At 43.5% G+C, this 25,568-nt stretch overlaps 1 protein-coding gene across 2 annotated transcripts; it reads left to right on the top strand.

Moving 5' to 3' along the window:
* Window positions 1–658: 658 nt before the first annotated feature.
* Window positions 659–25,568, top strand: LOC143979200 (gastrula zinc finger protein XlCGF66.1-like). Of its 2 annotated transcripts, XM_077478913.1 has the most exons (8): window positions 659–891; window positions 4,718–4,862; window positions 7,553–7,741; window positions 8,272–8,380; window positions 9,962–10,060; window positions 11,114–11,308; window positions 12,767–12,892; window positions 16,780–25,568. In XM_077478913.1, the coding sequence occupies exons 2-8, from the start codon at window positions 4,785–4,787 to the stop codon at window positions 17,490–17,492; spliced, it is 1,509 nt and encodes a 502-aa protein (XP_077335039.1). In that variant the 5' UTR covers window positions 659–891; window positions 4,718–4,784; the 3' UTR covers window positions 17,493–25,568. The 2 variants fall into 2 exon arrangements, with proteins under 2 accessions (XP_077335039.1, XP_077335040.1); XM_077478914.1 differs by lacking the exon at window positions 4,718–4,862.

Below are 25,568 nucleotides of genomic sequence, written 5' to 3'. Positions count from 1 at the left end.
GGTAAAAGCTGTTTGTTGGTGTGTATAGGATCATCAATGTGTGCTCGGGGAGGGGAGATCCATTTCTATGGAGGGGAGAAAAGATTTCTTCCTGGATCCTCCTTTCTCAGATCATAGGATGGAGGGGATAGGAAGTGTTACTTTGTGTAGACTTTTCTCATCCTCATCGCCTATCAGTGGAGGAGACAGCCTCTCCCCTCTCCTTCATTCCCCAAGGAATTCCCTTAATTTGGAGGGATTTCCCCTCACTTCCTGTTTGGTTATGGGACAGGAAGTGAAGGGCAATCTCTGCAATGGGACACAGACTCTCTATCCAAAATGAGGAAAAAAAAGTTTTGCCTATAGTTCTACTTTAATCATTGTGAAGTTGGGGCTGAATTGATTATATATAAATACTGTATTGAGTGTTGTTTCCCCTTGATAATCGAGTGTGATCACTTTGCACTTTTTTTTTAAAAAATAGACAAAATACAGCGATACTGTTTATTGTTTGATCTATTTTTTTTTTTTTTTTTTTGAAGGAACACATACAATGTGACGTCTCTCCCCTTACGTGTCAGCACACTCTGCTCCACTCCTCCTCCCCTCCATGCTCATTGGCTGCTGCACACACAATGGGCCCCTCCCCCTAGCCTCTGGGGGCTGATGGGAGTTGTAGTCCCAGGATCTCCTCCCTGCAAAGCCAAGCTATCCCAGCATGCCCTGCAATCCATTCGGTGACAAACATCCAATCAGAGCTGGGACTCGGCATTGAGCTGTCTGGACTTGTAGCCAGTAAGAGATTTCTGCTTTGTAAGCACTACAAGTCCCACAATGCCTTTGGGGAGCTGCAGAGGTGAGCCAATGAGAGGTGAGAGTCGGCAGCCCCGCCCACTCACATGGTAGAAGCAGGTAAGATCTTTGTTGGGGTAAAAGTTGTGTGTTTGGTGTGTATAGGATCATCCATGTGTGCTGGGGGAGGGGAGATCCATTTCTATGGAGGGAGAAAAGATTTCTTCCTGGATCCTCCTTTCTCAGATCATTGGATGGAAGGATGGATGGATGGGTGGGTAGGGGGGATAGGAAGTGTTACTTTGTGTAGACTTTTCTCATCCTCATCTCCTATCAGTGGAGGACACAGCCCCTCCCCCACCCTGCACCTCTCCTTTATTCTCACTAAAGAGTGCAGATTTATGAATCGCTCCAGTACAATAGCTGGCTGTCAGAATATCCTAAGGGTTAGTTTACACTAGTGTTTCTCTCTGAAGAGTGATCTACAATTTGAATCGCTCTTCAGAGAGCATTTGCTAGGCCTGCGTTGGCAGACTGCCTTAACCCCTTGAACCCTGTGGACCTCCATTCATTTTTGCTCCAACACGTTGCAAAGCATTGCACCCACAGCGCAAGTACACCCCCCTCAGCTCAACCCCGTGGTTTTACCACCCCACAACGGCTTGTGTAAACAAGGTCTTATCCGCTTGCCTACAGGGCGCTTTTACCCCCTTCCTGCCCAGGCCAATTTTCATCTTTCAGCACTGTCGCACTTTGACAATTGCGTGGTCATATGTCGCTGTACCCATATGACTTTTTTTATAATTTTTTTTTTTTTCACACAAATGGAGCTTTCTTTGGGTGCCATTTAATCACCACTGGGTTTTTTTTATTTTTTGTGTAATAAACTAAAGACCGAAAATCTTGAAAAAAAATAATATATTTTTCATAGTTTGTTATAAAATTTAGCAAACAGGTAATTCTTCTCTGTCATTGATGTGCGCTGATGAGGAGGCACTGATTGGCTGCGCTGATGAGGAGGCACTGATTGGCTGCGCTGATAATCAGGACATTGATATCGATGTCCCTTTCACACAAGCCCATTATCGGCTCGGCTCTCCTCTCCTCTAATCATGGTGTCAGCATGAGGAATGGTTATAACTAGGGATGTGCTCAGGCGTGTTCGGGTTCCTAGTCCCAACCCACCTAAACCAGAAAGCCATCGCTGCACACCACCAATCATGAGCAGCCTAGTCAGGGCGTGTGTCTGTGCAGCTACGGCCTGGGAAATGCCTCACTGCCTATGATTGGTGGTGTGCAGTGACGGCTTCCTGACAGGATTGCTTAGGTGGGTTGGGACTACGATCCAGGCACGCCTGAGCCCATCCCTTCTGATAACCGACTTTTGTTTACATCGTGATTGGACACACCTGATCACATGGTAAAGGGCCACTGTCATTGGCCCTTTCACCCTGATCTGTAACCAGCTGTGTCCTAAGTATACAGCAATCACAGAGTGCGATTATGGGCAGACGTCACATGATGCTCTCCCAGAACTGACCAGCCTCACCGTAGCCATCATTCAACTATAGTGCGGTTGGCAAATGGTTAAGGTGCCGAATCAGATTGGGCGCGATTTGGCTGACAATTATCTGCCAGGTTTCTTTGATTTTTCTTTTGCAGAAGGTTTTATTGATAACCATAGCAATTTCACAGTTTGTACAGAGCAGTGATTCTCAAGCAGGGTTCAGTGGAACCCTAGGGTTCCTCCACAGGTTGCTAGGGGTTCCTTCAGAATGGGGCCATTTCTGCCTCTCCGATAAGTTCCCACTGTTCCCAAGATCCCATTGATTTTTTTTAGCTATCTGTAAGGAGATAATCCTTCCCAATGACCACAAGTGTGCGGACCATTCTTCCCAATGACCACAAGTGTGCAGACCATTCTTCCCAATGACCACAAGTGTGCAGACCATTCTTCCCAATGACCACAAGTGTGCAGACCATTCTTCCCAATGACCACAAGTGTGTGGACCATTCTTCCCAATGACCACAAGTGTTCGGACCATTCTTCCCAATGACCACAAGTGTGCGGACCATTCTTCCCAATGACCACAAGTGTGCGGACAATTCTTCTCAATGACCGCAAGTGTGAGGACCATTCTTCCCAATGACCGCAAGTGTGAGGACCATTCTTCCCAATGACCGCAAGTGTGAGGACCATTCTTCCCAATGACTGCAAGTGTGAGGACCATTCTTCCCAATGACCGCAAGTGTGAGGACCATTCTTCCCAATGACCGCAAGTGTGAGGACCATTCTTCCCAATGACCGCAAGTGTGAGGACCATTCTTCCCAATGACCGCAAGTGTGAGGACCATTCTTCCCAATGACCGCAAGTGTGAGGACCATTCTTCCCAATGACCACAAGTGTGAGGACCATTCTTCCCAATGATCACAAGTGTGAGGACCATTCTTCCCAATGACCACAAGTGTGCGGACCATTCTTCCCAATGACCGCAAGTGTGCGGACCATTCTTCCCAATGACCGCAAGTGTGCGGACCATTCTTCCCAATGACCGCAAGTGTGCGGACCATTCTTCCCAATGACCACAAGTGTGAGGACCATTCTTCCCAATGACCACAAGTGTGCGGACCATTCTTCCCAATGACCTCACAAATTGTAGATTTAAATTTTTTAGCAGGGGTTCCCCGAGACCGGAGAACTATTTCAAAGATTCCTCTGTGTTGAAAAGGTTGAGAGAGGCTGGTGTAGAGAATGCATCATGAATGAACATAACATGAAATTTAGCATCTTATAAATAAAATAAGTATGCTAGTAAATGTGTTGGACACACTAAGGTTTCAGGAATGCCATAGGACCACGTCCAATTTTTAACAAATACTTGAAGAGTTTGTCTCAACAGGGCCTAACTGTAAATAGTCCTGAGTATCTATCCATGTAACCATCTCATCCAAGGCTATGCCCGGTGACCAGATGGATTCTTAGGTGCAACTGAGAAGTAAGAGTATTGAGAGGGAGGTTAAAGAAGAAATAGGGATTGAGATTAGCTAAGAAGGGAGGAGTAAAGAAGTGGGGGGGGGGAGAAAGAAGAGGAAAAGGGGGCGGGGTGGGTCCTTGCAGTGGGGAGCAAGAGTGCATTAAATCTGAAGAAGGGTGGTGTCAAACCTGGTGGGTTTAGTATATTCGACCCATGGCCTCCATACCTTCAGGAATTATCACGAGTGTCAGAAAGGACAGCAGTCAGCTTTTCGTTAACCATTATATCATCCATGCAATTCTTAACCGCCTCAAAACTTAATACTTTTGTCTTGGCTTCTTTGATTTTTCAATGGAAGGATGTTGGGTGAGCTGGTGCTGACTGGGCCACCCACTGATTGAATGTTGGACAGTTCATTAGGAACTGGCTAAAATTCACTCAGTGTATGGCCAGCTTTCTTTTGATAAATACACGTGGTGTTCTGATATTGATTAACCCACCAGTATGTGCCTGGTGTGTGGGATGCACCTGGAGGAGGCCCACACAGGGAGAACCAACTCACTCCATTGGGTTTTCAACCATAGATCCAGATCATCTACTGACAGATTTCTTTTTGTTGTTTTCCAAAATATTTTTACTTTTGTAATTCATCTTCCATTTGTTTCTTAACATTCTTACTTGCATAAAAAGTAAAACTAGGTTTATGCAACAATCTTGAGGGTTAACTACTTGTTTTGCCTAGCGGATGATGAATGCGGTTATGTACTTACCTTATTCCTCACTCTCGCAGGCTTCCTCCTCTTTATGCAATTGGTTCCTCATAAACTCTTCACTGCCTGAATGGTCACAGCTCTCTGATCTCATCCTGTACAATGCAGGTCCAGCAATCCTACATTGTACTGGAGGACACAGAGGGCTCCCTCAAAAAAAGGAAAGACATCCTAGATAACTATCTTCTGCCTCTTTTTAGGGTGCTATGAAGCTTTTCAAAATACACCTTACCTGTCCAGAGAGAAAACTTGCTAAGCTTAACTAATATGGTGAAGGAGAGAGAGCAGTTGGCAGAAGCCATATTAAATCATGCCCTGGAGATCATCTGCTTGTTGACGGTGGAGGTAAGGAGGGTCGGCTGAAGAAGTAACTTAGGGAAAGCAGCACCTGAACTAGATGTCCCCTTTAAGTGCAATATATTGGATACAAATAGAACCCAACATAGGATTTTCTTGTGCAGGAATGGGCCTATGAAAATGTACTTAAAAGGGGAGATTTACTAAAACTGGTGCAACTGTGCATAGTAATCCATCGGTTTCCAGGTTTTAGCCCCCGTTCACACTAGTGCAACTTGACATGTGATTTGACAGGTCCAAATCACAAGACAAGTTTCACCCTATTGTTGACAACGGAACTGTTCAAATCAGTGCGATGGCGAATTTGCGTTGCCACATCGAATTGAAAAAGAAGTTCCTGCACTATTTTTGGAGATTTTGGGTACGACTTGCATAGTCATCTTTGCATGAAGTTGCACAGATGTCAACCGAGTCACACCTGAAGTCGCACTGACATGTGGTTTTGAAGTTGCAAAAAAGTCTGATTCAGTGTAAATGGGGCTTCTTGTAAAGCTTGGTTGTACAAGCTAAAGATAGAAGCCGTTTGGTCGCAATGTAATACAGCTACACCAGATTCTAAGTGTAACAGTTTTAGTAAATCTCCCCCAAAGTCTCTGCTGATCTGTGCTTTCCCCAACAGGCCCTGTTATAATTTAGCATAAAAAGGGCCTGCCATACTGAAAAAATAATATGCTCACCTAACACTTGAGTAGGCCTTGGAGTCCAAACTTTTATTTAGAGCTATGGAATTCCCTTGTTGCACAATTTAAAGTGCAAGTTCATCTTTTCAGAAAAACTGAAAAGGTGAACTAACAGCCTATCCCTCCCCAATACCCTCCTGTACTTGCCTTCATGGCTAATGAGCTGTTCGTGCCCATGCAGCTGGTGTAGCAGCCAAGGGATTTGAAATTACTTCCTTCTTCTTTTCTCCCTTCTTCTTTTCCCTTCACCCTTCTTCTCTTCTTTTTCTTCTTCTTTCCTTCCTTTTTTATCTTTCCTTCCTTTTTATCTTTTCTCTTTCCTCTTTCCTTCCTTTTTTCTCCTTCCTTCCTTCCTTCCTTCCTTCCTTCCTTCCTTCCTTCCTTCTTTCCTCCTGCCTTCTGTTTCCTCCTTCCTTCCTCCTTTTCCTTCCACTCCCCCTTTATGCTTTCTCCTTCCTTCCTTCCTTCCTTCCTTCCTTCCTTCCTTCCTTCCTTCCTTCCTTTTTTCCTTCCTTCTTCTCTCTCCTTCCTTGATGCTTATTATCCCTCCCTTCTTCTTTCTTTGTCTCTTCCCTTCTTTCTTTGTCTCCTCCTCCTTCCTTCTCCTCGCTTCTTCCTCTTCCTTTTCTTCTTCCTTCTTTTCCCTTCTTCCTCACTTCTTCCTCTTCCCTTCTTCCTCACTTCTTCCTCTTCCCTTCTTCCTCTTCCCTTCTTCCTCTTCCCTTCTTCCTCTTCCCTTCTTCCTCTTCCTTCTCCTTACTTCTTCTTCCTCCCTTCTTCCTCTTCCCTTATTGTTCTTCTCCTTCCTTCTCCTGTTGGGTTTTTACTGCTATCCATTAGAGAATTTGCTCACTTCTGACAATGTTTTATCAGACAGGAAGTGAGGAAACATCTGCAACTGTGTTCAATACAGAAATAAAAATGTGCCATCAAAACTGCATGTTTTTTAAGGAGATTTCAGTATCTGAAATTCTCTTTTTGGTATGCTGGCCATTTTTTTGCTTTATGGATTTGTGGGGTGTGTCTGTGGGCAATGCACCTGGGATCAAGTGTAGAAGATGAATGTGTGGGATGTATGATAGGACATAAATAAAATATGACAGGAGTTCCAGTCTACTCTACTTTACTTAAAGCGGAGCTCCACCCAAAAGGAGAAGCTCCCCCTTGTTTGCTTCCTCCCCTCTCCGCTGCCATATTTGGCACCTTTAGGCAGGGAGGGGAGAATGGGTATCTGGTTTTGACAGGTACCCGCTCCCACTACTGGGTGACTTCACTGCAGCGAAGTCACATCTAAGTTTGGCTCCCCTCCTCCTTCCCCGCTACCAGGCCATTCACAAACCGCAGCGCACTTAGCACATGCGCAGTAGATAGCTTGCTGTGTTTCCCTTATAAAAAATCGCAGTGACGGCACCCAAGAGCAGAATGAAAAATCAGCTGGGGTGAAGAAAATACTGGATTCCTGGACAGGTAAGTATCCTAATAATAAAAGTCAGCAGCTACAATATTTGTAGCTGCTGACTTTTATTTTTTTTTCTGAAGGAGCCTGGAGCTCCTCCTTTAAGAAAATACTTTTTTTTTTTTTTTTAATTCTGTATATTGTGTTGATGGAGGGTTCCTATCACTTTGTCTGGTAAAAGTTGCAGGTAGGGTCAGAAGTGAGGGCAAATCTGTCCAATAAGGGCATGAATGGCAGTAAAAAAGCTGACACCTACTCTTTTCAAACTAAGAAAATAAGTTTTGGATTTACATGTTAATGCTGCAAAGGCCATTAAATAGGCTCCTTCATTCATTGCTTTTTGTGATCACAATGGGTCATGCCCAAGGTCTTTCTGGTTAATATAGAAGTCTGCTTGGACCCAGGACAGTGGCTGCACCTACCATTTGGCCATGCCTTTAATATACATTCAGACACCTTTTTCTGTGGCACAGATGTGAGTAGAATATTTTATTGAGTGGTGATTTTCCTTTCCCAGTAGATCTCTTCCTCTCTTTGTGTAGGATTTTATTGTTGTGAAGAGACCTGATGGGGCCCGATTCAGCATTCGTGCCACAGAGATCAACCGCAATGAGTGTGACTCCACTTCAGGATATCCGGAGCTCTCCTTTACACTCTTGGGAATGGAGGACAAGACTCAAAGGATGATTGTGGAAATGGCCAACAAAATCATCCGGCTGTTGACTAGGGAGGTGGGAGATCCAATAACATTTTCTCTAACTACTCTGCTAAACGGCTAGTAACTATATCTTAACAAGGTTTAGTCCTTGCTTTTGAGGTGACCTTGAGACCTCCTAACAGATGGTCTAGATATCTCATGGCAAACACAAGTGGTCATAAAATGTATCTAGGTTACAAATTAACTAGCGTGTTACTGGGTCTTTGCTCTGAAATTCCAAAAGACCAAGGGTGTGAATTGTATAAATTCTACTACCTGTATAGTTACAGATGGCATTAAGATGTATACCAGGTTTACAATAAATACATGTAGACTAAAACATTTGAATGGTTGTTCTAGTTAATGATTACTGTATAAACAGTTCTGCTTACGTTGGCCAAGCATGCATGTTAATGTGTTATGCCTTGGTGGCCGCATTATGGTTGGAGGGAAAATACTGCATCTTCAGGTTTCCTGATGTTACTTCATTTTTTTCCTTCTGCTTGTTCTTCCAAAGTTGACTTATTTTATATAAAATGTTTTGGTGCTCCCCTTTTTTTTCAGGCGTTTGTAAAGTGTGAGGATGTTGCTGTCTCTTTCTCTAAGGATGAATGGGAATACCTAGAAGGACATGGAGAGCAATCTAAGAACAGGCAGGACGCTTCTACCATTGGTGAGGACAATAATAACTATAACTTCAAAAATCTCAAGAAAAATATAGAGCTAAGTGTGACTTAAAATGGTTCTAAAGTCATAAGTGGATTAAAAGGATTGTAAAGGCCGAAGGCTTTTTATCTTAATGCATTATGATAAAAAGCCTTCTGTGTGCAGCAGCCCCCCTAAAACTTACCTGAGCCCTATCTAGATCCAGCGATGTCCACAAATGCCTCGGTCATCCGGGACTCTCCTTCCTGATTGGCTGAGACACAGCAGCCGTGCCATTGGCTCCCTCTGCTGTCATTCAAACTTAGCCAATGAGGAGAGAGGGGTCAGGGCCGGACCGTGGCTCCATGTCTGAATGGACACGCAGAGTTGTGGCTCGACTCGGGTGTCCTCATAGCAAGCTGCTTGGTGTGGGGGTACTCAACAGGAGGGAGGGGCCAGGAGCGCCACAGAGGGACCCAAGAAGAGGAGGATCTGGGCTGCCCTATGCAAAACCACTGCAACAGAGCAGGTAAATATAACATGTTTTTTATTTTTAACACACAAAAAAAATGAGACTATAATATCACTCTAATATCAGGGTAAAAAAACCTTTTAACAGCTGTTTTTCCCCATTTTCCCCTCCTAAATACTTACCTGTGTCCTGTATCCTTCCAGGGCTATGCCCATCTGCAGATGCTCTCCCCCTTCTCTTTCGGGTTTAGCTGAGAGCAGTGGGAGCCATTGGCTCCTACTGCTGTCAGTTAAATCCGTTAAGGAGGGAATGGGCCAATCCACGCAGTGTGTGGCTCAATGGATGCACACTGCCTGACACGGGATCAAGTTTGCACATGTGCCACTACAGTAAACAGCTTCCTATGGTTGAACACGGAGGAGGGAAAGAGCCTAGAGCACCGGCGGGGGACCCCAGAAGAGGACGTTTAGGGTTTCTCTGTGCAATACTATTGCACAGAGCAGGTAAGTATAAAATGTTTTAATTTAGGAAAAAACTGTGACAACCGCTGTAACAAATATGTTATCTTCAGTCTAATGCCAGGATCTGGAAATGTCAATTGAGCCTAACCAGCACCCTGGCATTTCCTTCTGAAAAAATAGCAGTGTGTTTCCTGTGCGTAGACACTCTTGTGCCTTCCTTGAGTCTCATGACTGCATATCTGCAGTGTAAGGCATTGCTGCCATTTGATTGCTAATGTCACCAGATTTGGAGTCAGATTTTGTAATGTAATTACCGTGCTGATCACTGTTCTCCTTGCTGGAGAGAAAGCTGCACCTGAGGACCCGCAGTGCAAATATCTGCCTTTTTCAGCTTTACTCCTTCTGTGAATCTGTGTTTCCTCCATTTCTCACCATCCAGTCATTAGTTTATTAGTCATCTAACGTGAGGAAGCAAAGCCCTGCCTCTTCCAAGATCGCCTCCTCCAAACAGAGACACAATGCAGAGCAAGACACTAAGGGGTTTATTTACTAAAGGCAAATAGACTGTGCCCTTTGCAAGTGTAGTTGCTTCAGAGCTTAGTAAATAAGCAGGAGTGATGGAGGATATTTATGGAAAATACAGTTTAATGTGAAGTTTTCTTTTAATCCATTTCAGACCAACCAACATCCCCAGTGCAGCTCAGTACAGAAAAAAATTACCCCATCAATCTCTGCATTAAGGAGGAGCCGGAAGAAGAACCTCCTCATATCACTGGTAAGTGTTCAATTTGTAGATTACAATGAATAGAGATCAGTAGTAGCATGTCTTTGTATTTGGTGACTTCTTGGATTTGCTCTGAAGCACAGGGGTCCTGGTTTCATTTTCTACCAACCACACTGTCTACATCCATCTTATCCACTTGACCTCCGGATGTTTTATGACCAGGCCATTTTTGTGTGATACTGCACTGCGTTACTTTAACTGACAATTGCAAAGTCCTGCAACTCTGCACCCAGATAAAATTTGCCCCTTTTTTTTCCCCACAAAAAGAAATGTATTTTTGGTGGTATTTGATCACCTCTGTGGTTTTAAAATTTTTAGCGCTATAAACTAAACTTCTAAAGAAAAAAGAAAAAAAATAATTTGAAAAAAGCAAGACCATATTATTTCCTTTCTGCTATAAAACATATCTAATAAAAAATGGTCCATTCTAATTTCTTCAAACATTTAGGCCAATATGTATTATGCTGCATATTTTTTGTAAAAAAAAAAAAAAAGTCCCAATAAGAGTATAATTCTTGTCCACATCAGTGCCTAACCTCACAGATGCGTTTCTGGAAGAATGGTCAAACATTCCCATAGACACACTCCTAAACCTTGTGGACATCCTTCCCATTAGAGCTGAAGCTGTTATAGCTGCAAAGGATGGGCCAAACCATTATTGAACCCTACGGACTAAGTCTGGGATGCCATTAAAGTTCATGTGCGTGGATAGGCAGGTGTCCCAATACTTTTGGCAATACAGTGTATATGTTCCTTGCTAAAGAAAATTATTCTTTATTGTTATGAGTAAAGTTACTCTTTGAGTGCAGGTTTACTGTTTGTGAGGTCTCCACTCAGGCTTCTGGATTGGGTGGAGGGTGATGATTAGTGATCCAGATCCGCAGCCTTATAAGATATCCACCTCATACTGCGCTCATGTAATGTTTGTCTATTAGGATTTGTATTGAGAGCAGAACAGTTTTGTCCAATAGATCTATACAGTTACTATGGTAAGGGTGAACCATTTCCACATAAAATAAGAGTTGTACATTTTCTCTTTTTTAGATGGGACCTCAGCCCGCCCTTCTTCAGAGTTTATTTCTAGAAGCCCAGAAAGAAAACCTCTATCTACTGTAAATGTTCACCTACCTTTTATGGAAACCCAAAGTGTATCTGGATACGGCTTTATTCCCTCATGTGATATTAAACCTGAAGCTGGTGGCGAGTCCTCAGATGATACCATTGACAGTGTGGATGCAGGTAAGCAGTTACTTATATTAAATGGATATCTTCACCTTTTGTCAAATCTGCCTTTGGGAACAGGTTCCTGACAGAGCAGAACATTCATGGAGAACAGTCCTTGTCTACTACTGCACGCGAAAGACTAAATACATACTGTGAGTACAGGGCATCTAGGACCCCCTGACACTACAGCACCCTACATTTACTGTATAATGGTGCAGAGAGCAGGGTTGACCTCATCAAGTCAGCAGTGCTCTCTGTATCACTGATGGCCACCAACCTGGAGTAGAACATAGCATAAAGTAGGTGGACTCCACAGGGAGAAGGAAGATTTGGAGGTGGAACTGGGACTCCAAAGTTGGGCTTTAATGTAAATCTTGCCTTTGCCCATGCAGGAAAATGTGTCGGGTTCTCTTAGAAGCCCATCTCCACTAGAGGCTGGCCGATATTTGGCCTTTTCTAAGAAATCGGTATTGGCCGATTACCTCCCTTCCCCACACTCCACTGGCAGTTTCACCCACTGAGCGGATCTGTGCTCAGTGTGTGCAACTGAATGCAGAGAGAGGAGCTGTCAGAATTCAGCGGGAACCGCGGTAGGCGGGACCCAGATATCAAGCACCAGCCAATGGCATGGGATCTGGGCGGGCCGCTATGTGTATGTGACCCTGCCCACTTTCTTAAGCAGCCCAATCATTGGCTGGTGTTTGATAGCTGCAGGGCCCCGCCCACACCAGGTCCCACCCACCCCCGACATCATGCTGAATTCTGACAGCTGGTCTCTGCATTCAGTTACATCAGCCTTTCTCAACCTTTTCAACACAGAGGAACTCTTGAAATAGTTCTCCGGTCTCAGGGAACCCCTGCTAAAAATTAGAAATCTACAACTCATGATACATTAGTGTGATGGTCAGTGAGAAGAATGGTCCTTACACTTGTGGCCATTGGGAAGAATTACCTCCTTACAGATAGCTAAAAAGATCAATGGTAACAGTAGGAACTTATCCAAGTGGCAGAAATGTTGCAATGCTGAAGGAACCCCTAGCAACCTTTGGAGGAACCCTGGTTGAGAATCACTGAGTTACATATAGTGTAACTGAAACTGACAAATCCTGTTAGTGTGAAACCTGCCAGTGCCAATTGGGGCAACCAGTGGCACCTGCCAAAAAAATAAAAATGGGCTTAAAATATCGGCCGAAAAAATCGGCATCATATATCGGCCAGCCCGATTTCTAAATATCGGCATTGGCCAGAGAAAAACCCATATTGGTCGACCTTTAATCTCCACCAATCATCAAATCCCTGTATGTATATTAGGTGGGTATACCGGTACTGGTATGACTATAGAAGGAATGGTGGCTTATGAACTCTGTAAAATGCCCACCTACAGATAAACCTTGTTGAGTTTGTTTTACTACAAAGAGAGGAAATCTTTTCTTCATACATTTAAAAGCTTTATTTTTTTTCATGTCACTTCAGAATCTCCCCAGTTCCCTCATTCTTCTAATGGGGAACAAGTTTACAGTAGTATTGAATACATAGAGGAGGAGCCAGAGGAAAGCAAAGATTCATATGCGTCAGTATCTGGAGACAGGAGCAGCCCAGGTAAGCACATAGTTCACCTTTTGTTAAATTTTATGTCCAGGCAACCGTGTTTTTAATGAATATAATGTATGCATTTCTCAATCTTTTATTTCATGTCATTTCTATGAGCCTGTTCACCCCATTACATTGCATTAACACAGTAAACATTGTGGTGACATTTTATTTTGAATGGCACCTCAATACACCTACCGAGGGCAGCAGAGCACGCTTGTAAAGCACTGTATATTGTGGTGCAATGTCCATTAACCCCTTGGCTTCTGGAAGATTAACACCCCCCCGCCCCCCCCCCCCCCCCCCCCCGTTCATGACCAGGCCATTTTTTGTGATATGATCCTATTATTTTAACTGACAATTGCATGGCCATGCAACCCAGTTAATAAATTACATTTATGTCCTTTTTTCCCCACAAATAGAGCTTTCTTTTGGAGGTATTTGATCACCTCAGCATTTTTACATTTTTTTGCAGTTTTTTTTTTTTTAAACAAAAAAAGACCAACAATTTGGGGGGAAAAAAACTACTTTTCTTTTATTTTATTTTTTTACTTTCTGCTCTAAAAAAACATATCCAATAAAAAAAAAAGTTAAAATAAAATTTCTTCATAAATTGAGGCCAATATGTATTCTTCTACTTATGTTTGGTAAAAATAAATCCCAATAAGGGTATAGTGATTGGTTTGCAGAAAACAGAGTGTGTGTGTGTGTGTGTGTGTGTGTGTGTGTATGTATGTATGTATGTATGTATGTGTGTATATATATATATATATATATATATATCTATCAATTTTTTTTTTTATACTAGTAATGGGGGCCATCAGCTACTTATACTGGACTGCAAAATTCTGGCGGACAATTGAACACTAACACTTTTGACACTTTGCAGGAATCAGTGACACAAATAGTCCTCGTATATTGTATTGTAACTGTTTGCCCTATATAAATCATGTATAATAATACAGTGAACAGTGCTAAAAATATGCACTGTCACTGTACTAATGACACTAAATGGGAAGGGGTTAAACATCTAGGGTGGTTAAAGAGGTTGTAAACCCTCATTGTTTAGAATGCGTTAAGGTGAAAAACCTTTTTTAGTGTTGCAGACCCCCCCCCCCCCCCCCCATTTTACTTACCTGAACGCTGTCATCCTCTGTCCGGGACACGAGACACCAGCTGGTGTCTCGTGTCCCGATTGGATAGATTGATAGCAGCGCAGCCATTGGCTCCCACTACTATCAATCAAATCCAATGACGTGGCGCCGGGGGCGGGGCCGAGTCCTGCATTCTGTGTGAATGGACGCAGATGGGGGACTCGGAAGCGCGCCTGCACGGCTGTCCACCCAGTGGACACTTGCTGCGAGGAGGAGCCACCAGCGCCAGCGGGGGACCCCAGAAGGAGGTTCGGGGCCACTCTGTGCAAAAGGAACTGCATAGTGGAGGTAAGTATGAAATGCTTGTTATTTAAAAAAACAAGGGTTTACAACCCTTTACAGGGTTAATTGTGTGCTTAGCCAGTGTTTGTGTGCTGTATGTAATGCTTTTACTAGGGGAAGAGATGCTTTGCAGGGACAGAAAATCCACCCCCTTCCCCCTGTCAGAGAGATCTTGTTTATATATGCAGCTCTCCATTCTGAGTTTCTGCCCAATAATCAGTGGGTTCTAGCTGACATTCAGTGGTCGAAACCCGCAGATCGGCTTCTGCTGTGATTTATTCACAGCAGAAGCAGCGAGCGTGCCCCCTGTAGGTGGAAGTGAAGAATCACTTATTTATATGTGATCCTGCACAGGAGAGCCACCCTATAGCAGTAAATCTGCTATGGGGTGGTCAGTAAGTGGTTAGAATATGTGTTGGCAGCCCATTTGAATGGGCAATGTAGTGCATCAAAATTGCCTAGATAGGCTTTTACACTCACCTCCATATTTTTGCAGCAGATCTTACCTGTTGATCCTGCCACCATCCCTTCCTGGAGAGGGTTGACATCTCTGCAAGATTGTTGCTCATATTCTAGCAGTATCCCACCCTCTGCCCGCAGTGTAGGTACTCAGGTAATATCACCATGTAGGAAGTGCCCACCTCTGTGGAGCACTTACAGTTCCACCGAGTCTCATTTTGACTGTCGGGAAAGGTAGTCCTACATGGGAGGAAAAAGAAGGTTGACGTTATGTACATTTGCCTATCAATATACACCCACAACTCCTGTGGTAAAGAGTAAGAACGAAGTGCTGTCACAGGGGAGTCCATATCCCTGCCCTGACTCCACCAAACCATATAGCTTACCTTTTACTCCCAGTGGATGAACAGAGTAGTGGGCGAGCAACAGTTAGGTAGGTATATGCTTCTGTGGAGGTACACATCAAAGAGAAACTGTTGCTTTGTCTTGTGTGGGCAGGGCACAGGTTCAGTTTATCCTCTTGGAGACTAAGCCCTTTTTTTTGTTAAAATCAGTATTTTTTGCTAGAAAATTACTTAGAACTTCTAAACCTTCTACATATATATATATATATATATATATATATATATATATATATATATATATATATATATATTTTAGCAGAGACCCTAGAGAATAAAATGGCTGTTGTTGAAATATTTTATGTCACACCTTATTTGTGCAGCGGTCTCTCAAACGCAATTTTTTTGGAAAAACTACACTTTCATGAATTAAAAAAAAGAAACAAAACAGTAAAGTTAGCCCAATTTTTTTTGTATAATGTGAAAGATGATGTTACGCTGAGTAAATCAATTCTGGCTTTGTCCGGGTCTCCGGCCAGCTGGCAGATGTGTTGGCTGGTGGCTCGAGCCTCTTGGTGGGACAGGAGAGCCCGTGCGAGCTGCGGAAGGCGGCCGATGCTGATTAGCCACATTGGTTATTACTACAAGAAAGCTGACTGTATGCTCTAAAAAATGGTACTGGGGTGAGGCCTGTAGCTGCATGCATCACCCCAGTACAACCCCTCAAAGCAGAAGTACGCATATTTGCGTTACATTGGCGTGAAGGGGTTAAAGTGGTTGTAAACCCTCCCCCAAAACTTTGTCCCATGTAAATAAGCATAAGAAACCCTAATGAACACTGCTTGTAGATATCTCCTTACTTGCTTAGTATTGTTGTAATCCTTTTTGTTCTTTAGAATGATGTCACTGAGCATGCCCAGATCTCCCCTGATTTATGGCACACTCTCTATGTGCTTGTCTATCTGTTATCAAGATTTCCTACGGCACACCACTGATATCCCAGGAGGCTGCAGAATTATTCAGAGCTTCCTTCTACACACCATGTGACATCACATGGAGTGTAAACCAGGGCATGGAACAGCAGTACTGCAGACTTATCAGCTGTTGGACTCACACAGGAAAACACTATATAATCAGCACAAGTAAATACTATGAAATAAAACAAGTCAGCTATGAACAGGGAAGCAGGGTTGCCATAGAAACGTTGGATTGAGAAGGAGGCTTGGTTAACAGTACAGGAAGTGCTCAATATAAGGGCAGAAATACACTCCCCTGTGGACTCAGAAAACAATACTTAAGATGGCGCTGCCTTACCCCTGGAAACAAGTTTTTTAAAGTTTCTTTAAACAGTAAGTAATATGTGATTTGGGCTGGATTACAGTGGCTATAGTTTGATAATTACTTATTATAATGGACTAAATGAAAAGAAGCATCAGAGTGGGAGAGTTTACTTCCTCTTTAAGGCCTTGAAAGGGAAGGCAGAAGGTAACATTGAAGTTTTCAATAAATTTTAAGTGGTTGTCTGGTGCCCATGTATTACTGAAATCTCTGTTTTCTCTGAGGTTGACCTTTAACAATTATGACCGAATGGACTTCTAAAGCATGTAGAGTATATAATGCACATTACTATGGAGATTCTGAACTGTCCTTCTTTCGGCAGGTTGTATGTACAAAGACGACGACTATTTACCACTGAATGCTAACTATACAAGGGCCAGGAAACACAAGTCAAAATCGGGAAAGGTGTCTCCTCCCTGCCAAGTGTGTGGGAAAGTATTTGGCAGCAAGTCCTCTCTTGAGAGACACCTACAGATACATACTGGACAGCGGCCATTTCCATGCAATGAGTGCGGTAAACGATTCTCCTGTAGGAACCACTTGAACACTCACAAGAGAAGTCATTCTGGAGAGCGACCCTTTTCCTGTAACCAGTGTGGCCGGAGGTTCATCAATCACCAGCACCTCGTCCTCCATCAGGTAGTCCACACTGGTGAAAAGCCATACTCCTGTCCCGTGTGTGGGAAAGGCTTCACTCGGCAATCCAGCGTGGTCAAGCACTCCGGTATGCATGCAGAACAGAAGCCATTCGTGTGCAACGAGTGTGGCAAGAGTTACTGCCAATACGCCAGCCTGGTTGTCCACCAGCGGCAGCACTCAGGGGAGAAACCATTTGTCTGCAAGTACTGTGAGAAAGCCTTTACATGTAAAGCCACCATGTTGAAGCATCAAAAGGCTCACACGGGGGAAAAGCCCTTCCCATGTCCTCAGTGTGACAGGTGCTTTATTGACAATGCCACCCTGTCTAAGCACAAGCGTAAAGTACATGCCAATGAGCCCAACCAGCCTAGCGGGCTAGGGTTGGAATCTGTTTGATACTTGCTTTCTATGTCCCCTGCCCATTTTGCACTTTTAAAAGAATAGTCTGCTAAAAACATTTGTATATTTGAGTTCATGGTGGATGGGGAAGGGGAATGCTAGAGGTACTTTTACATAACACTGTCCTCCCAAACCTTCCTGCCATGGGCAAATGCCAGGCTGTTCTGATGGGCAAAGTTCCAACATTTTTGCGTAGTGTTGGCAAAGTTCCTGCCTGATGTTCCTATGGACCAGTCACTATGATTAGCAGTTTCACTTGACAATAGGAACGTGCAGGATGTAGGAAGAGGTCAGCTGGCTTTAGCACTAGTGGAATTTTCTTCTCAGAGCTGCCTATGGTTCAGCCATGAAGGAAAGGTTTAGAAGGTTCCTGCAAGTGTGTGCAGTTCATACCTTCCTCCCTCAGTGACAGTCTCTTTAAACCATTGATCCTCACAGCCTAGTACACACTATCAGTTTTTTTATTTTTCATTCAACCTAAAGGGCTAAACAAAACAAAAACTGAAGAGCTCAGGAGAAGCCGCTGTACTAACCACCCAATGTTCGTACATCGATCTCTCCGCTGAGCTATTGTGTTCTGACAGGGGGGACGCCCCCGCCATTGTCTGAGAGCGCTGATCGGGTGCCAATTGGCAGACCTTTTTTGGTTATGCCTCTTGGACAGAAGCCGGCTGAATGGCCAGCTTCTATTATTATTGTTATTATTATACAGGTTTCATATAGCGCCAACAGTTTTCTCAGCACTTTACAACATGAGGGCAGACATTAAGGTTACATTACAATTTGGTGCAAGAAGAATCAAAGGGCCCTGCTCATTAGAGCTTACAATCTATCACACCAAATGGTGTACACATGGGCCGAATGTTCAATAGAAACCAGCCGATGCTGCCCGATATTCGGCCCGTGTGTACGGCTCTTATATCTGTTTGAGACTGTGTTGATAAGCTACCTAGGCTTAAATTCCTAGGTCTGCATACCTGCTGCAGTTATTGTGATAGGTTCCTTGTTGGAGTTTTATATTTATTTTATTGTATGGAGAATATCACAGGAGTAACTGGAATACACAAAAATCATCAGGAACATCCAAAACTAAATTCTAAAATTCATTACATTTAAAATTATTATAGTCAAAATTAAAATTGTGTAAAATGTTATTCTTGCTTAACCACCTATCCACATACTGTAGGTGTATTAAGACTTAAAAAGCAAAATGGAAAGTAAAGGCAGCCATAGACTGTTTGAATCTGGGATGGTTCAGCGAGGACGCGCCGACATTCAAACCATGTATGGGCGGGCTGATTGTACAACCAGCATGTTGGATTTGTTTATACATTTACTGCCAGCAGCCATAGCAGCTAGCAATAAGCACTGCGTTTTCTGCTGGCAGGGACTGCTCCCTATGCCCCCTGAGAGAAGAACACAATATATCCATGGGGGGGATTTCCCCATCGACACTGACTGTGTTGATGGGGGAATTTTAGTGTTTTTTATTTCTTGCAACCAAATCACTCCATCTATGGCAGGCTTAAATAGAAAAGGAATGCTTTATAATGTGCAGATGGGGCAGTTGAAGTGTTTGTTACCCCAGCATTTCATATTCCTGATATTTGCCTCCTGTACCATGTACTTGTATGAAAAAGTATCCTGCTCTCTTCGTATCGCTTCCTTTATGTGAAATGCCTGTTTTTTTTTCTACCAGTCCCTTGGCTTTCCTATTAAAAACTGAGCACTAAGCAGGAGAACACACTGTGGCCAGTTCTCTAGCTTTTCTGGGAACTCAGCCTGTTCTCCTCCAATGATCAGAGTTGCCCTGACACCTTCTCTGCACTGCCTCTCACTGGGAAGCTCAGTGTGCTGTTGCTTCTCCTCCCCCAGCTCTTCTGCAGCTGAGAACAGAGGGAACATGATCACTTATAAGAAAGGGGAAAAAACAGGTATTTATTTATTTTTTATATCTATACACATATCTATACACAAGAAAGACAGGAACTCTGTGATTTCCCCTGTCAGAACAGATATTTGCCTTATTTCCACAAGCAGATACCCGTTCTGTCACTATGAGGAACAATTGCGGGTGGCCGGTTGACCTGGAGTCCTCTGATTGGCTCCCCCCGCTGGCCAATGGGAGCACGCGCGGGCTCACAAAAGCAAGTTCAAGAGCAGACGTACACCTATGGCGATTTGGTCAGCAAGTGGTTAAAGAGACATTGGGATCTAGATATTCACTAACGTTTACCACATGCAATAACATGGTCACGTGACTAATTTGCATCAATGAACGCATGTTGTAAATAAAGTCCAATTCACAAAACAAAAATAACCATTATACAGTATTTACCGCACAATGGAAAATATGTCTGTAAATATTGTCAAAAAAACGTGGTAAGCTCTTAAAGCGGAGTTCCTCCCAAAAATGGAACTTCCTCTTTAAGGAAAGGTGACCCCCTGCCATGCCACATTTGGCATGTAATTTTTTTTGGGGGGGATACCCACTTTTTAGAGGGTTGCAGCTCCCACTTCCTCCTGGTGCACCGCAAGGGAGATCACCTCTCCCCCTCCCTCTCGGCAATCATCTGGGGCACGTCACAGGTCCCAGATGATTGCCTGGCCAGTCACAGCACGCCACGCGGCTCACGCATGCGCAGTGCATCCCCGGCTGTGAAGGTTCGTCTGGGCGCCCACAGTGACAATGCCGGCACTGCAGAGAGGAGGGGGAGAGGAGTGGGGCTTCGTTCCCCCGCATCGTTGGACCCTGGGACAGGTAAGTACCTGATTATTAAAAGTCAGCAGTTGCAGTATTTGTAGCTGCTGACTTTTCTTTTTTTTTTTTTTTTTAAGCGGAACTCCGCTTTAAGTCGAAGTCACAAGCAGAGCAGAAAGTAAAAAAGCATGCAATATTTACCACCAGGCTTTTTTTTTTGCTGGCGGCATCACATGTGGTATTTGTCAGAAACAGCCTGCCCCCCCCCCATAGCTGGTTGCTAAGGAATGGGCCAGGAGAGATGACTCGTCAGCTGTCAGTGACTTTCCTCCTGCCCAAAAGCACCCCCCCATATTGAGGGCATGTGGCCTAGTATTTAGGAGGGTGGGGGCACTTGCTTGTCTCCCCCCCACATTTTCCTATGACCTGCTGGTCTGCATGCTTGGATAAGGGTCTGGTATGTATTTTGGGAAGGGACACCATTTTTTATTTTTTTTTCATTTTGGCATGGGGTTTCCCTTAAAATCCATACCAGACCTGAAGGGCCTGGTATACTGTGGCGGTGGCGGGGGGTGCCATGCTGTTTTGTTTTCCATAATTTTTAATTGCTGGCATGTTCTTTTTACATTCAGCTGTCAGCTGATAAATCATCCGTTAAGCATGCAGCGGGCCGCTCCTTAGCAACCAGCTATGTGCTATAAAACTGTTTTACCTCAAGCTATTTTACTGCCCGTTATTTACCTCTTAGTGAATTGACCCCCATTGTCTCTGCCTATTTAGGACCCCCTTCCTGAACCCCTGACACTCACCTTAGCAGCACTCCATCACCCCTCCAACCCATTTCACGGCATTAAAATCCATTGTGGTGATGATGTCACTCCCTCAGTCATGTGACATTGCTTGGACTAACTGATTTGTCTGCTGGACCCAAGCACTGTCACAGGGGAGGAGGGGTTATATGTTTACCCATACCTGAAAGCACCAGGTATTGTTGCAGCCTGCAATGAAGGTTGGAGTGGTGAGGGAGCACTGCATATAGGGTGGGTATCATGGGTGTGGGGAGCCCTTTCCAAAGACACTGTTACTTTGCCCTGAATGGGCAAGATGGCAGTATCTCACTTTAAGTGACACTCGTGATAAACACTGGACCTCCAGAGCTTTGTATTTTCAAGCAATGTATCAGTTTTGCGCACTACATAAGAGATGTAAAAACACCATATTATCCATTTATACATTCATGTAAAAATCTAAGGGGAAAAATGAACAGAGCATATCCTACTATAGTGTGTACTTGCCCCAATCCAAAGCAGTAATTGACACCAGTCAATCCCAGGTGATGGCCTCCATCCAGCACACAACAAATGATTGACAGCCTCAGCTGTGCATGTTTTCCTAAGGTACTGCAGGGAGGGGGCGTGCCTATTCTTTCCACTCAGGGATCAGGTTACACACATTGTGACATCAAATCCCCACCCCCTGCCTGCTACAGCTGAGAAAAATCCTTTGATCTGTGTGTTTTAGAAGAATATACAGGAGAGATTGCTGCAACTACAGGTACAACTCACGCAGAAGTTTCATCTCTGTGTATCACCTGAGGACCAGTCACTTCACCGGGTATATGTGAGGCATTACAACCACTTTAAAAGGATTGGATAAACCTAAACACTTATACTTGAATATCTGCTAATATGCAAATCCCCACAAAGAACCCCTTAGACTGCAAAAGAGAGGAGCTGCATTCTAGGTCAATCAGGATTGTTTTGCACTGCACTTTAAGTCAACGGTTTAATTATACTTACAAGCGGAGGGAGCAGAGGGATAACTGCATCAGTTTGCTGCTGCTCATTTATCCAGTCAGGATAATCTAAAAGGTTGGTAACCAAACTGTATTAACTTTGTAAAAAAAGAAAAGGAGGTCACCAACCTGGCTGTCTGGTGGGGATCCTTAGATCACAGGATTGACTGAGCAACATCGCAAAGCATTTGGTAGTTAAAAACGGGTAAAAGGATTTAGATTTCAATTGTGTATTCATTTGTTTAACTAGAATTCAGCTTACATTTTTGATATCTAGAGAGCGCTTATTACTGGTACAAGTTTAACACTTGGAGGAGTCATTCCATTTTCACAAGGAAATGTGCTAGAAGGGATGAGCCAACAGTTGGGTTCGAATTTTTGCTGTTTCCCTGTTTCCTGACAAACATCATATATAGAAGCAGTATTTCTACCCCTCCTGTATATGGTACAGAGCCTTAAAAAAGTATTCACACCCCTTTAAAATTTTCCACATTTTGTCATGTTACAACCAAAAACCTAAATGTATTTTATTGGGATCTTATGTGATAGACCAACACAAAGTGGCACATAATTGTGAATGGAAGGAAAATGATAAATGGTTTTCAAAATGTTTTACAAATTAATATGTGAAAAAGGTGGAGTGCATTTATATTTATCCCCCCGAGTCAATACTTTTGTAGAACCACCTTTCACTTTTTGCGTTTATCTCTATCAGCTTTGCACATCTAGAGAGTGAAATTCTTGCTCATTCTTCTTTGCAAAATAGCCCAAGCTCTGTCAGATTGGATGGAGAGCGTCTGTGAACAGCAATTTTCAAGTCTTGCCACAGATTCTCAATTGGATTTAGGTCTAGAATTTGACTGGGCCATTCTAACACATGAATATGCTTTGATATAAACCATTCCATTGTAGCTCTGGCTGCATGTTTGGGGTCGTTGTCCTGCTGGAAGACTCTAACAGGTTTTCTTCTTATGCCGCGTACACACGAGCGGACTTTTCGATCGTGTGTGGGCTGCATTGGACTTTTGATTCGCAAAAGTCTGACGGACTTTAGAAAATGGAACATTCTAAATTTTTCCGCCGGAACTCCGCCGGACCCGGTCCCTCCGAAAAATTTGCTCGTGTGTATGCTATTCCGACGGACTAAAACCGACGCTAGGGCAGCTATTGGCTACTGGCTATGAATTCGAGTCAAGTCGTACGTCATCACGTTCGAATCCGTTGGAGTTTGGTGTGATTGTGTGTGGCTAAGTCCGCTCAGTTGAAAATTCCGTCAGAACTCTGTCGGAACTCCGGCAGAACTCCTTCGGAAGTCTGTCGGACATAAATCCTCTCGTGTGTACGGGGCTTAAGATTGCCCTGTATTTGGCTTCATCATACTTCCCATCAACTCTGACCAGCTTCCCTGTCCCTGCTGAAGAAAAGCATCCCCACAACATTATGCTGCCACCACCATGTTTCACGGTGTGTTTAGGTTGATGTGCAGTGTTAGACTTCCGCCACACATAGCGTTTTGATTTTAGGCCAAAGAAAAGGAATTTTGGTCTCATCTGACCAGAGCACCTTCTTCCATGTTTGCTGTGTCCTCCTCATGGCTTCTCGCCAACTGCATACAGGACTACTTATGGCTTTCTTTCAACAATGGCTTTCTTCTTGCCACTCTTCCATAAAGGCCAAATTTGTGCAGTACACGACTAGTAGTTGTCTGTGGACAGACTCTCCCACCTGAGCTGTGGATTTCTGCAGCTCCTCCAGAGTTACTGTGGGCCGCTTGGTTGCTTTTCTGATTAATGCTCTCCTTGCCCGGCCTTTCAGTTTAGGTGGATGGCCATGTCTTAGTACGTTTGCAGTTGTGCCATACTCTCCATTTTTCGATGGATTGAACAGTGCTCCGTGAGATGTTCAAAGCTTGGGATTTTTTTTCTTTTATAATATATATTTTTAATATATATATATATATATTTTTATAATATAACCCTGCTCTAAACTTCTCCACAACTTTATCTCTGACCTGTCTGGTGTATGCCTTGGCCTTCGTGATGCTGTTTGTTCCCTCACAAACCTCCTGAGGGATTCACAGACAAGCTGTATTTATACTGAGATTAAATTACACACAGGTGGACTCTATTTACTAATTAGGTGACTTCTGAAGACAATTGGTTTCACCAGATTTTAGTTAGGGCTATTAGAGTAAAGGGGGCTTAATACAATTGCACGCCACATTTTTCAGATATTTTATGTGTAAGCACTGTAGAAGCGGTATTTCTACTCCTTCTGTATATGGTAGCTTCCTGCTGTCACTGGTTGCTAAGGAAGCAGTGAGTGATAGCACCTGCTGTGTCCCCAGGAACTGGTGTGACATCACCAGGAATTCCTGCCATATAAGTAAAGGGTTGGAGACGGTGGTAATTTTTCTCCCTTTTTCTTTTTTCCCCAGTGGGCATTATGATTGACGAGGGAATTATTTTGGGGATTTTAATGTTTTTAATAAAACACTTGTCAAACATTTGTGTATTTTTACACTATTCATACACTATTTTTAGACAACCCCTTGACTATTAGCCCAGAAAAAAAGTTCAATACCCAGGGCAGTTCAGCTCATCCTTAGTTGGTACGAATGAACCCTTAAGCCGGCCATAGACGGTCCGAATCTCGGCTAGTTCTTTAGGGACTGGCCAAGATTCAAAACATCTATGGGCAGGCTGAATGTACCCAAGTTGATCGATGTACAACCAGCCTGTCGGATTTTACATGCGATTATTGCTAGCCGCTATATTTGCCGCTAGCAGGATTCCCCCATCAGTGTTGAGGTAGCCATGTGTCTGACTGTTCTGTGAGATATCTGGCTGTGTTTGGCAGCCCTTAGGCTTCATGTACACTACAGCTCCTAAACTCAACTCCATACAAGCTTGTATGTCCATGTACACATAGGCTTTTAGCAGAGTTTAGAAGCTGCTGTGGTTAGGTGAGATTCAACCTCCCTCTCCTGAACAATGTTTCGGAGTCACGCAGAACCCCTTCATTAGATGCCTGATGAAGTCCTACAAGACTCCGAAACGTTGCACTTGTCTTTGTGATCTCTTTCCAATGAAAACCTTTGGACAGTAATTGAAGATCCTTTGTGTGCTGGCAAATATGTACGCTTTCTTGATGTTTCCAGGATCCAGCTGGTAATGGCTACGGCACCCACCATTGATGAGCCTTGTTTCCAGGATTGTGTGCGATAGGAATACAGACACAAATGTTTTTGTTTTGTTTTTAGTATAATGAACAGGTTCACCTATTGGGCTTCTTAGACACTATAAAGGGTGACTAAGAAGCCGATTCCAATAAATGAATCGTCACCAAAGGTGAACTTTGATACAGAATGGCAGGAATCTCTTCTCTCTGAATCTAACTAATCAGGGAAGAAACCTCTCCTGTAGAAGCAGAGAATTCTTTTGAATAATCTCATGCAGCCTCTTGTCAGGAAATACATTGTTAGAATGTTAATATGATGTGTTTTACCACTGCTCGACTTAAGTCTTACATTAAGTTTAAATCTAGAGCAAATAAAAATCTACTATGCATTTCTTGA

Source organism: Lithobates pipiens, unplaced genomic scaffold (assembly GCF_037356315.1).
Source record: "Lithobates pipiens isolate NorthernLeopardFrog02 unplaced genomic scaffold, aLitPip1_a1.2 Scaffold_1, whole genome shotgun sequence".
Classification (NCBI taxonomy): Eukaryota; Metazoa; Chordata; class Amphibia; order Anura; family Ranidae; genus Lithobates; species Lithobates pipiens.
This window is presented reverse-complemented; position numbering and strand designations above follow the sequence as displayed.